The following is a 13,887-nucleotide window of genomic DNA, read 5'->3' on the forward strand; positions in this document are numbered from 1 at the left end:
GAGAGATACAGGGGGAAAAGCCTCAGGATCCACATGGCAGGTCCTTAATGCATAAGAGGAATCCAATTGACTCCCTTTGCAGGATCAAGACCTAAATTTGTAGAACAGTAGAGAGAAATCTGGAAGCTCTATGAGAGGGGAAAATTATTGGCATGAAAGATTCTACACAATTAACAAAACAGAACCACTTGTACAGATACTTGATATTTAATATTCATTATTAAGTGAAATACATGATTTCAAAAACATTGGCTCTTTCAATTTTAGGGCACCTCACCTACACAAATTTCAGCCTGACACGCATGCAACAAAATTCTCAATGGATTGACAAAGTGAGTTTTATATTCTGTGGATTGCCACCTTTTTCTTTTTTTTTCTTCGTGATAGCTCTTGAGACTTCATCAAGCAGACTCCAAATTGTATGCTCAAGGACTAGACACACAAGAGAGCCTCTCCAAGTCAATTTAGCAATAGGCTATCTGCTTTTTTTCTTTGGTACAGAAAGCTTTAAAAGACAATATTCCAAAGTTTTTGTGTCTTCATCCCAATGTTGAAGAACTCTGCTGACTGAGTCCCAGGCCAAGACAGGCACTTGACTAGTGACCTGATGGTATGGAGGCCAGTTAATCCATGTTGTGCTTGAATCAACTGTAGTTGACAAAAAAAAATGGTTCTGGGTATGCACAGGACTCAGTTTAAAAGTATGAGAGTAGGGAAAACTCCTTTATTTAAGCTCTCCATTCCAGAAGGCTGAGGCCATCATTGAACAGAAAGAAAATGTTTCTAAGCCCTTGTTGTTTTTTCTGTGGAATAAAACATATGAGGATCTTTTCTGCAGAAAAAAGATTCATATTTAATTTTATATAAATATGTGGAAACTGAACTTTTTAATGTTATTTTTAAATGAATTAATGTTCAGTTCTCTTCTTGTCCTTTCTTACTCTTTTGTTCTTTCCCAATTGCTTAGATGATTCTTCCTGGAAAAAAAAAATCACACAAATATGATTTCAGTAATCTCTTGCCTTCTAGTAAAGACCACTTTGTTTTTCTGTGCACTGCTAACATTCTTTTGAGGTGACTCACTACACTTAATAGTGTAATCAGTTTAAAATATTCATAGTTCAGAGACTGTGATCATTCAGACTTGTATATTTAACAACCTAACTTTCTTATTTAGTAAATTTTTGTCTTGAGCAACTCTAAAACCTTTATTCATAGTTACAAAAGGAATTATCGCCCTGACTCTGACCTCGCTTACAACAGTTAAGCTCTTCAGGGCAAGGATCTTGTCTTCCTCTCTACATCACCTAACAGAATGGACCTCTGAACCTAACTGGGGGCTCTGGGCACTGCCCCAATAAGCACTCATATAATAAGGAAGAGAGCTGAATGAATAGATAAGATAAACATAATAACTTCACATTGGTGTGACTTCACTGAAGTAACACCATGTTAAGCGGGAGTGGACCAACATGTGTGCTTCACTCACTATCTTGCACTTTAGGACCAAAAAATGAATGAAAGTGCTCACCCCAATAGCCAGCTGGGGTTTTGGTGGAGGCAGGAGCAGTGGAGACATATCTCAACCAGAAGCAGCTAATGCATTGTTCCACATGTCCCCTTGCTTCCCACACTCCCCCTTCACCTCTGGTGGGTATGGGATGAGGCTCACTCCTGCTGCCACTGGGTAGGTGGACAGAGGAGGGGGTGCAGGGCTGGATGATTGGCTCCCATCTGGTGCAGTGAGGAAAAGGCAGTGATAAGGTTTGCTTCTCAGGTGGGGAAGCCTTGCAGGCTCTCTGTTTCAGCCCCACTTTTAAGCTACTAATGCTGGATCTCCTCTGATGCCAGGGGCTAACTTGACAGCCAGTTCTGCAGTTTCCTTACCTGGTGAAATTAGCAAGTTGGTGTGTGAGTTTTTTCACCTTCCACATGGCATCCAAGAGGTTTGAGAAATTTAATTACAATTGTTATAACTTTGGTATGATCTGGTGGATTAGGAAGGGTACAATTAAAGGCCCTAAACCCAGCAGGCTGCCTGGGCATTGTCCCAAGCACTTTCATGGAATAGCAATGGAGTATGCCTATATGTCTCATGGAGCTTGTGACTTACCTCATCTCGTGTCTCCTACCTCCAGCATGGAGGAAAGAAGTGGGTCAGGACTCTAGCTTCCAGTCTGGGGTGCCTGGCAGACCTAAGGATGACCTTCACTCTCACATTGAGGTTTATAATACATTGGGGTGTGGGGTGGCTTATCCTAGTATGGTATGACTTGTTAATAAAAATACAGCCTCCATATTTAATCACATTATGGTGTCTGTGTCTCACTGTTTCCATGTTCAAATCAACACACAGTGTTTACGAGCTGACGACAATGCAGGGCCTCCAGTTTCTCATGTCTGGTGTAAGTATCAAACACATCTGAACCTGCTGTAAAAACCTGTTTCCTTCCTACTAGCATGCAATTCTCACATTTCATGTATAATTTACAAAATGCCTTTGATCCTTTACTGGAAACTAGCATTTAAAATGAAACAGAAAAGTCCATTACTGGAACACATTAAAGAGCATGTTTGCATCCTGATTGCTATGCTGAAGACAATTAGCAAAAAAGAACACTTTTCCAAGAACCACAGACACAATTGCTATCTACAGCACTAGTATCTTTAGCATTCATTTGATAAACATTTCACTGAATGATGTTAACCTCTACAAAGGAGATCAAATTACACAAACCTTAAAAGGAACTGAATCAATCTGAAATAAAGTCATTAAAAAAAAAAACACACCAAAAGTAAATCCTGACTCCCTGAGGACAATTTTGTTTTACAACCACATTTTCCTATTTTGAAAGAATATTTTTCTTTCCCCTGCTGCTGTATGAACAATCCACAACCCACACAAAAGAGAGGAAATGGACTGACTATATAAGGAAACAGTGAAACTCAATATACACAAAGTGCTGTGAAATGCACAAAGTAAACAAACAGAAAAGGGGGAAAGAAAATTCTTCTCTCTTTCAGTTATAACCATCTTAGATGCACTTTGTATCAGAAGTAGGAGAACTTTTTCATGCAAAAGTGTGATTTTTGAAGTATCCCTTAAACTATTGGTTCCAGGTGCCTGGATCCTTTTAGAGTTGGCAATTACATATTATACACATACATGCATATCTACAAACATGATTTATATCTTCTAGAGTGAAGAGCAGGAAGGGAACAGAAACATTAAGAGGCAGGAGAAGCTGGTAAGGTGCAGGAGGTAGGGAACTTGAAGTTTTAAAATTTGAACTGTTTGGGAAAATTAGAGGAAAATATAATTTTGATACTTAGTACTTATACCCATAGGCGCTGACTCCATGGTTGCTCAAAAATGGTGGATGCAGCCAGATTCCCCCCTCCGGCTCAGTGCCTCCTGCCTGCTGGCGGCTCCGCCAATCAACTCCTCCCTGTGCCTCACACCCACCACGATCAGCTGTTCTGTGGCATGCAGGAGGCGCTGGGAGGGAGGGAGGGCGGTATGTGCTCAGGGGAGGGGGCTGAACAGGGCAGGAAAAGGCAGGATGGGATGGAGCAGGGGCAGGGTAGGAAGGGGCAGGGTGGAATGGGGGCTTGAGGGAAAGGGTGGAGGTGAGGTGGGAGGGGAATATTGGGGGAAGGGGTGGAGTGGAGCACACAACACCCCCCCCCGGCACATTAGAAAGTCAGCGCCTCTGTTTATACATAACTTCTATTTCAGTACTTTGCAAATATTATTTCATCCTGTATGAGCAAATACTATTGCTAACACCAGGGGTGGGCAAACTTTTTGGCCTGAGGGCCACATTGGGGTTCCAGAACTGTATGGAGGGCTGGGTAGGGAAGGCTGTGTCTCCCCAAACAGCCTGGCCCCTGCCCCCTATCTGCACCCTCCCACTTCCCACACCCCAACCACCCCCTCAGAACTCCCGACCCATCCAGCCTCCCCTGCTCCTTGTCCCCTGACCACCCTCTCCCAGAACCCCTTCCCCCTAACCTCCCCCCCCCCCGGACCCTACCCCCTATCCAAGCCTCCTGCTCCCCATTCCCTGACTGCCCCAACCCCTATCCACACCCCCAACCCCTGACAGGCCCCCCGGGACTCCCATGCTTATTCAACCACCCCCTTATCTACCCCCCCCTGCTCTCTGCCCCCTTACTATGCTGCTCAGAGCACCAGGACTGGCAGCCGCACTGCCTGGCCAAAGCCAGCCCCGCCACCTCACAGTCTAGAGCACCGGGGCAGGCCAGCGGCTCTCGCAGCTGCGCTGCCCGGAAGGAGTTCGCAGCCCTGCCGCCCAGAGCGCTGGCGGCACAGGTAGCTGAGGCTGCTGGGGAGGAGGGAAAGCAGGGGAGAGGCCGGGGGCGAGCCTCCCCGGCTGGGAGCTCAAGGGCTGGGCAGGAGGGTCCCACGGGCCACAGTTTGCCCACCTCTGGCTTACACAATATATTACATAAGAAAGAATTATTATCTGTACTTTACAGATCAGGAAACAAAACCCAGAAAAGTTTAAGAGACTTTCCTGTGGTCACACAGGGAGTCTGCAACAGAGCTAGGACCAGAACACAGATCACTAGACTTCAAATTAGTAGAGCCCTGCAAATCCACAGGTATCTGCTTTATATACATGGACGATTTTTGCGGATAGCAGTGCAGATGCGGATACAAGTTTTGTACCCGTGCAGGGCTCTGACAGTAAGAGATGGACAGGCAGCTGTGAGGTACTGCAGAACAGATCCTCCACCTGCCCTGGGTGGGGATCATGGGGGGCAGGGACACGGGGTCAGGGGCTGCTCAGGCCCCACGTCCAGGCCAGGAGGAGGGTCCACGGTGGCTCCGCACAGCGGCCTGCCTGGCTCTTATCATGTCAGGGCTATGGCTCCAAGCCATCCCCCAGCCGAAGCCAGGTCGGGGAGAGCCACGCTGGCAGCTTAGGAGAGCCGCAGCAGACCCTCCACCTGCCCTGGGTTGGGGGGCTGGGACACGGGTCAGAGGCTGCTCAGGCTCCCTGCACAGGGCAGGTGGAGGGTCTGCCGCAGCTCCCCACAGCTGCCAGCGCAGCTCTTCCTGACTCAACTCCAGCCGGGGAGAGGGGTGGCTCAAAGCTGTTGCCTGGCAACGGAAAGAGCCTCCCCTGGGCGGGGGGCCCGAGCAGCCCCTGGGCAGCTTCACAGGTCTCCCCCATTCTCCCGGCTACCCCAGAGTGGAGCCCAGCCAGGGAGCCGTGGGGAGTTGCGACCGACCCTCCACCTGCCCACAGTGCGGGGTTGAGGGGCTGAGAGCAGCCCACGGCCATGTCCTAGCCCCCCAGGCTTCCTGCCTGGCTGAGGGCAGGTACAGGGTCCGCAGCTCCGCACGAGCTCCCCACAGCTGCCCACACGGCTCTGCCCAACCAGCCTGCAGTGGTGGAGATGCCTCAGAGCCTCAGCCCAGCCCCCACTGTAAAGCCCTGCTTATCCGTGGATATCTGCAGATATCCGCAACGTGCGGATTGGATGCGGATACACTTTTGTGTATCCGCGCAGGGCTCTACAAATTAGATACTTTAACCATGAGCCCACCTTACTCTCTCTCGTGGGCCTGTTAGGAGTAATGCCCAAATTGAATATTACTCTGGAAGACTACTTAAAACCATGTACATTTGATTGCTGGGATTCTGTGCTAAACAGGAGTGTGGGCAGTTAAGGGAAGACATAGGAGAGGGAATATAGTTTCACCCTGGACTTGAGCAACACCACCAGGTGGTTTGTTATCAAGCTGTAAAATGTTTATATCAGCACTGTATAGTGTGGTAAAGTAAACATTTTCAAAGGCAACTAAGTGATGTAGGAGGCTAAGTCCCACTCAAAGTCAATCCACTTAGGTGCTTTTCAAAAATTGTACCCTTAGTCTTTTCTTTGTTCTTGATTTCCACTCTTCTAATCTAGTTTTTAAATGGGGAAAGTCTGGTGTTTTATTGTTTATGAATTGTTTACATGTTTTTCTGTACATATAAATTTCTTCTGAGAGCGGCTTTCTCTTTGATAAAGCATCCAAAATGTTGAATTGTACAATCAGTGTAGAGTGAACTGTATCATTTCTGAAAAACAGCTCACTGTAGTTAAATAACCTGAGATTCATACAGTGTATCAGAACAAATGAGGTGTTTAAGAAAAAAGAAAAAAAAAAAAAAGATACAAGTATCAGACCAAATCCTGACTTCTTTGAAGTTAACGTCAAAGCTCCCATTGATTTCAATGGGACTAGAACTTGGCCTCACTCAATCTCAGGGTCATTTGAGATGGTGAGACCATGACGCTGCCTATCATGAATTTGGTTATCAGGCACGTATTCTAACTATATCTTCCAGTAATAACTTACAGCTGAACTTGTGTAACTGTATTCCACTAGTATATTTCTGGCACAATTGTTGATGTGTTTAAAGCGATCTGGTCCTAGCCGGATACCTCCATACCAGCGGGATACCACAACCAAAACATTACGGACATTCAAAATCTGTTTTAAAAAACAAACAAACCCAGAACTTTATTTTAAATAGATAAACACATAAGTCAATAGTTTCTTTTGTATAATGAAAGCTTTTTCTTTCCCAAAGGAACTTGCAAGGGATATTATTAAAGGGATACTTGTTGATTCACATTTATTATTTTTAAATATTGTGCATTTTTAGTACTATTTGTATTGAGGCCTGAATCCCTGCCCCATGAACAGAGCTTCTATCTGCATTTTTAACTTTATCCTGAAACACTGTGGGGGTTAGGGTAGGTAATTGTCTTGGGCTGGTTCTCTGAAGACTTTTGTAAGCTGCAGCTTCAGAACATGCACGTGGAGCTTCTCAGAAATGCTCCAGGCCTGGGCTGCTGCCACTTGCAGGGCAGCAACAGTAGCACACGGAGAAGACATGAAAGGTAAGGAGAACTTCGCATCTGAACTAGGTTCTCTTCCCACCCTGAAAAAATAATTCTGGTGAGGAGGACTTGACCCTCATCTCTCCACTCAAACAGAAAGGTAAGGCAAATATTGGCCATTTGCCTCTTTTGTCCCTCAAAAATACCCTTTTCTAGTCCCTGTGTTTTTCAGTTAAGTTAAATGTATCTTTCCGCTTTACTCCCCCCACCCTCCAATTCTCTTTTTATAAGTGCACTGGAGCCAGAGAATTTTGCCTAGCAGTACTTGTAGGAGGCAGTGCTTGTGCCTCCGGCTCATAGCCCCTCCCCTGGCTTTATGAGGCTGTGCCGCCTCGACCCCCCTCAGTTCCTTAGCTCCGAAAGCCCAGATATTAAACTCCGATGAAGAAGGGATGGAGGATGGGTTGTGGAATACATGTCTGCATCACATCTTGAAGAACCACAGTGTCAGTAAGTAACCGTTTCTTCTTCCAGTAGATGCAGCCATGTACTCCACTTAGATGACTCACAGGCAGTACCCAGAGGAGGCGGAGTCTATCTAAACAAGGATTCCAGGATTGCCCTTCCAAAGTTTACATCAGCTCTGGAAGTTGCAGTAATGGCATAATGGTTCATAAATGTATTTATGGATGACTATGTCGCAGCCCTGCAAATGTCCAATATCGAAACGTCATCAAGGAACGCTAGTGACATTGCTTGCGCTCTCGTAGAATTAGCTCACATCCACTCAAGGGGTGTAGTTGAAGCTATTTCATATGAAGACTTGATACAGGATGTTATCCATCTGAAGATCGTTTGTGAAGAGACTGCTCGATCCTTCATACAATCCCCATACAACACAAACAGGTGAGGCAAAGCACGAAATGCTTTAGTCCTGTCAAGCTAGAAGGCTAGACATCCCCTGACATCTAATGTATGGAGATGCTGCTCCTCTAAGAGATGGATGCTGCTTAGGAAAGAACACAGGTAAATATACTGCCTGGTTCAAATGAAAGCCAAGAGACCATTTTCAGTAAAAATTTTGGGTGCGGCTGTAAAGTCAATTTGTCCTTGGAGAACTGTGTATAAGGTGGTATTGTAATCAGAGCCTGCAACCTGCAGACTCTACTTGCAGATTTTATCACAACCAGTAAACAGTTTTCTGGCACAAAAGTGGAAAGGAACAAGATGCCAGAAGCTCACAGAGGTCCCACTAAGGCTGCCAGTACTGTGTGACGGTCCTACAGAGGAACCAGCTCTCAGACTGGAGAATGGAGATGAAGAAGCCCTTTTAAGACTCTTACTACCATGGCACTGGAAAAGACTGATCTTCCAGGAATGGGGGGATGAAATGCTGAAATTGCCACCAGATGCACCCTCAATGAGCTAAGCACAAGGCCCCACAACCAATGATGCAGCAAGTACTGGTTAGAAGCCAGCATCAGTTGAACTCTGCTGGCCGACAACCACACAGAAAACCATTTCTATTTCACCAAATAGGCAATTCTGGTAGAGGGACTTTCCACTGTTGAATAGAACCTGTTGAAAGCCACTGAACAATGCTCTTCCTCCTTATTCAACCATGAAGCAGCCACGCAGTGAGATGGAAAGAAGCTGACTAAGGGGTGCAAGCTGTGACCATGATTATGCGTGAGGAGATCAGGATGGAGAGGAAGGGATATGGGAGGCTGAATCGGGAAGGTCATACAACCAAACACTGCTCAGCCATGCTGGGGCAATGAGGATGAACTTGACCTGATCCACTTTCAGCTTGAAGATGACCTACGGAACGATCGGGATCAGAGGAAACGTGTACAGAAGAGCCAATTACCAGCTGAGATAGAAAGCGTCAGTCAGGGAGCCTGGACCAAACTGCCCATAATGATAAATATAATAAACCCAATTCATCCCTCGTGTAACTCCATGAACTTCAGTAGTTACAGTATTGCAACTCAGGCATAAAATTGGAAGTTGTCCAATGGAACACATATGGATACACGAGATCCAACACAAATTCACCTGCAACAGCTCAACTATCACTACCTAGCCCAGACAGATATGTTTTATATGGCAATTTGTATAGAGAAACCTTATTTATGTAACTGTAAAAATATTGTCAAATTGTTCTGCCTTTGTATGTGGAAACAAGAATTCAATAAAAATTACAGCATAAGAAAGAATAAAGGGACTATCTAGAAAAGAAGTGTTGAGACAATTTCAATACAGTTCATGTTTCACAATATACTTCTACAACAATTGTGAGCTCAGTGAATTAACTCTAGCAAAGCAACTCTGGATATCAATTGTTCATAGTAAGCAGGATGCCAAATGGCATTAGGAAATTGTTGAGCTCTCTATCATTTTAAATCTAAAAAATAAGTCTTAAATATTGTTTCTTCTAACCGGAAAGTACTATCTTGATTGAAGTGGTTTTAGTTTATCTTAGACAAGATAAGAGTCCTACAGAAGAGGAGACCCATATCTTCACAGATCATATCACTAGAACCTCAGTGATAAAGAAATATGCCCAAGTTGGGGCAAGAGCTGGGGTGGTTGTTTTTTAAAAAAATGGTGCAATACAAAAGTTCCCCAAACACTACACTTTCCTCAAAACTGTTTTTATGTCAAGCTAGAAGGCTAGACATCCCCTGACATCTAATGTATGGAGATGCTGCTCCTCTAAGAGATGGATGCTGCTTAGGAAAGAACACAGGTAAATATACTGCCTGGTTCAAATGAAAGCCAAGAGACCATTTTCAGTAAAAATTTTGGGTGCGGCTGTAAAGTCAATTTGTCCTTGGAGAACTGTGTATAAGGTGGTATTGTAATCAGAGCCTGCAACCTGCAGACTCTACTTGCAGATTTTATCACAACCAGTAAATGACATGGGGATGGGGAAGGATGAGCCATAGTATAGTTACTGCATAGAATCTAATCCTCTTCCCCAGGCATGAAGTATAATACTTTGTTCATTTCTATTAGCGGCAGAGGTTAATTTAGTCTACCTTGTAATTTTGTATCCTATAGAGCAGATATAAGAAAATGGAAGAGTTAAAAAAAGAAAAGACAGGTAGAATTTATGGTTTAACTTCTTGCCTCATCAAGTTTCAGTAGAATAGAGACTGCTGTGACTGCAAATGATATACTAACCTGCAAAAACTGCAAACCCCCAAATGAAAATGAAAACAGAAAGAGCAGATTTACAATTATCAGTCATAAGTGTGTTTAAGCAGGAAGTCAAGAGATCTCACTGAAGAGCTACAAATGAACTTATGAACTGCTACTACTCAAGCGCTCATACACTTTTCTTTCCCCTGGGAACTATGCTTTCCTGATCCATACAGAATAACTCTCTCAAATATCTAATTGATGTGGTGGTAAGCAAAGTGATGGTCCTAAGTAGAATCTTACAAGCTGGTGTGTGCTGTTCCTTTGGGAACAGCAAGCCTGGTAATTCAATGAGTATTCAGTGAATAAGGGGCTGGACACTGCAGGAAACACTCTGAGAACCTGGGAGTTGGTGTGTACCTATCATTACCTAATAGAACTACTTTTTTTAAAGCCACGTAATATATAGAATACTAAATCTATAGGGCTATTTGCAGAGCAAAAATTAGAATCATCTTAAGTGCATAAAGCTGTAAGCCTTATTTACGATCTATGATTCTAAAACACATTTAAAACTATCTAAAGACAAAGTTTGTTTCCTTTAACCTGCATAAGATGGAGGAGGCGTCCACCTGCTGCTGTCTCCCCATCATCTTCACAATCCTGTAAGTACGTCTGTTTGTCCTCACAGTATATTCTGAAAACAAGCAACAGTATTAGAACCTAACCCAAAAATATCAATCACTTAATATTTTTACAGTGTGACACCCTGGCACACCCCAACATTCACCACTGTCGTAATTAAGATATGTTTTGTATAAATTATGCCTTGTGAGGTATCATTCTAAAAGTCTTGATGTGCTAGACAGTAATATCTCATTGGATTGTACGTGCTATCATCGTATGTGAAGTTATGAAGTTTGGCTATGTATGTGTTATTAAAACATGTTGTGAGGTTGAAAATACCCACAAACAGCCTTTCAGGTTCAACAGTAAAAAGGCCAAACAATGTTAATGGCTTGTTGAGGAAATGCACACAAGCACAAGGATTACCCCAGGAACTGTGTACAATAGAAACCCTTTCAGAGATAGCACTACACAGTGGGAACTATTTGACCCAGATCACAGCAAAAGATCTTTCAAGCAAGTAGGAAGAAGATATAAAAGGGGGACAATGACATCACGATGGTACCTCACTCTCCCTACAACACACCTGGAAACACATGAGGGGCAAGGACTGAACTATGGAAAGCGATGGTCCCAGGCTCGAGGGATTTTTAGCCTGTGTATGAAAACCTAGGAAAGCCAAGGCAGCTTGTGCCTTAAGAATCTACCAGCCTGTTTATCACTCAGGGTGAGAATTTGCTAATTCATATCCTACCTATCTAGTGTGTTAAGCTCAGTTTGCAGTTTTGTTTATTTACTAAGATAATTTGCTTTGATATGTTTGCTATCACTTATAATCACTTAAAATCTATCCTTTTGTAGTTAATAAATTTGTTTTTGTTTTGTCTAAAGCCAGTGTGTGGAAATTATAACTTGGGGCAGAAAACTGTTGCATATCTCTCTCCACATTGAGGGAGGGTGTGAATTTTATGAGCTTATGCTGTACAGTTCCCAGGTCAGTAGTGAGTTATTAGCATTTGATGAATGTTCTGTCTGATAGGACTAGGACTTACACATGGACAGAAACTCATCTGAAGTCCCAAGCTAAGCAAAGAAAACCCTCACCAGAGTTCTGAATTTATTTACAAGTTTTTTAATGTGACCAAAATAAAACAAACTAATAAAATCTGTGGCCACATTCTCCACATGCAGCTCAACAGACTTTAAACACTAAATCAAATAATACGAACAAAGCGACTGAGCAGCTGTGGGGGCCTCCCACCGCCTGCCGTAGCTGGGCTGCTATGGGGTCCACTCATTGCCCACCACAGCTGGGCAGCTGTGGGAAGCCCCACTGCCTGCAGCAAGTGGGAGCTTCAGGTTCCCTGTGCCACCCTTGGCGGCTGGAAGCTCTGGGAGACCCCCACCACCCACAGGGGCTGGGAGCTCTGGGGGGGACCCCCACAGCCTGCAGGGGCTGGTAGCTCCGGGGGTCCCCCTGCTGCCCAGCGGCTAGGATCTGCTGGGGGGCCAGCCACCAGCGACGGCTGAGAGCTGCGGAGCTGCCTGCTGACAACTCCAGCCTCAGGGCAGAAATGTCACAGAGGTCTCTGAAAGTCATGGATTCCGTGACTTCCATGACATAGCCTTAGTCATGCATGAGAGACTTACACATCAGGCACTTTCGGAGCTGAACACCCTGGAACAGGTGATTTATATTGAAAGGACTGTGTCCTCAGTCTAGTTCCAAACAATTATCCACACAATTGGCATCATGTCACTTGTTACCCAAACTGATTTAATGACCTTTGTTTGTAACATCACACTCAGTTATTATAGAAGCAATGTAATCATGAAAAGAGAATTGTGTAATCAGGTGAAGAATATGAAGCAAAAATAAGATATTTTTGGTTTTGTTTAAAGTGTATGTTGCTAGTGATGGAGAGAGGTGTCATACTGGCAATAGTAAAAACTAACATCTTCTGTTCACAGACAGGTTTCAGAGTAGCAGCAGTGTTAGTCTGTATTCGCAAAAAGAAAAGGAGTACTTGTGGCACCTTAGAGACTAACAAATTTATTTGAGCATAAGCTTCCGATGAAGTGAGCTATAGCTCACAAAAGCTTATGCTCAAATAAATTTGTTAGTCTCTAAGGTGCCACAAGTACTCCTTTTCTTTTTGTTCACAGACAGATATAGCATGCATGGTATTCAAGCCTCCTCTTGCTACCATTTTGCTCTTTGCTAGTACCACCACTAAAAGAAACTGTCTAGGTCAGTTTCCATGCATGCTGTTTCAGATCATTGGCTTCTCTGCTAAGACTGCCAACAAGGGATAACCGTTAGTATCAGTTATAGTGATGGTGGTTTTTGTGATATGGATCTGGACTGAGATCAAGTCATATATGAAGCCGATGTGAAATTAGTTTAGGATAAGGAGCGCTACCAGCAGCCCTACCTATTATTAAGGTTGCCCACAACTTCCCATTTATAAGACCTCATTTTCAGTTATTTATAACTTTGCCAAACTTTTACCATTTGGGTGGAAGTTTTCCATGGCAGGTGTCTGCCTCTAGCTGATTTTTTGGGAAAATTTCATCCAAAATGCTTCATCCGCTTCCAAGAATGAGGCTATATTCAAAAATTCTAGCAACTTTTTTTTTTTTTTTTTTGAGAAGCTCTAGTGTCCTCATGTTTTGGAGAATGGACTTGAAATTTGGCAGAAGACTGACTTTTACATCAAGGACACACTTTTTGTCATCCTTATTAAAATATGCCCAAACCTGGCCAAGATATAAGCCTTTTAAAAATCACAATTTGCACACGTTCAGCCTTAGATCTTCACAGCACAAACCTCTGAAGATTCACACTAGGCATGCTCCAGGCATGATCCATTCACATTAGGCATGCTCCAGCCCAGGGATGAGCAGGAATTTAATGTGCAACCTTAATTCATCCCTCTGGTGCATATGAATTATGATATAGTTCACATACTATCATTCCCACAGGACCCCTGTTTTATTCAGTGCACAGGATGGACAGTACTCAATGACTAGCTGTACAATATTTTGTTTCATCCTCACTGTTCAGTGTGTGACACTAGGCCTTATTTACTGCACACTATTCAGACCCTGCTATGAACACAGGCAACCTTAATTCTGGTATTTCCTAACTTTTCAGTGCCTGACTTTGCAACCTTAAAAATGGTTCTTTCAATATGATTTTTGTGCAAGTAGTATACATAAAATGTATGTTTGTTTGTATGTGTT

The 13,887-nt window shown here is 43.8% G+C and overlaps 1 protein-coding gene across 7 annotated transcripts in view; it reads right to left on the reverse strand.

The window, feature by feature from the left end:
* IMPACT (impact RWD domain protein) overlaps positions 1–13,887 on the reverse strand; it is a 50,692-nt gene that overhangs the window by 10,299 nt on the left and 26,506 nt on the right. For 2 of the 7 annotated variants that reach the window (XM_084619235.1, XM_084619236.1), the window contains exons 9-11: positions 10,621–10,711; positions 6,380–6,514; positions 189–977 (exon numbers count right to left, since the gene is read on the reverse strand). In XM_084619235.1, the coding sequence (XP_084475361.1) occupies positions 909–977; positions 6,380–6,514; positions 10,621–10,711 (295 nt within the window). In that variant the 3' untranslated portion in view covers positions 189–908. The other 5 variants (XM_084619234.1, XM_084619240.1, XM_084619237.1 and 2 more) reach the window with 4 other exon arrangements.

The sequence above is a fragment of the Lepidochelys olivacea genome (genome assembly GCF_965140295.1).
Source record: "Lepidochelys olivacea isolate rLepOli2 genome assembly, chromosome: 2".
Taxonomy (NCBI): domain Eukaryota; kingdom Metazoa; phylum Chordata; order Testudines; family Cheloniidae; genus Lepidochelys; species Lepidochelys olivacea.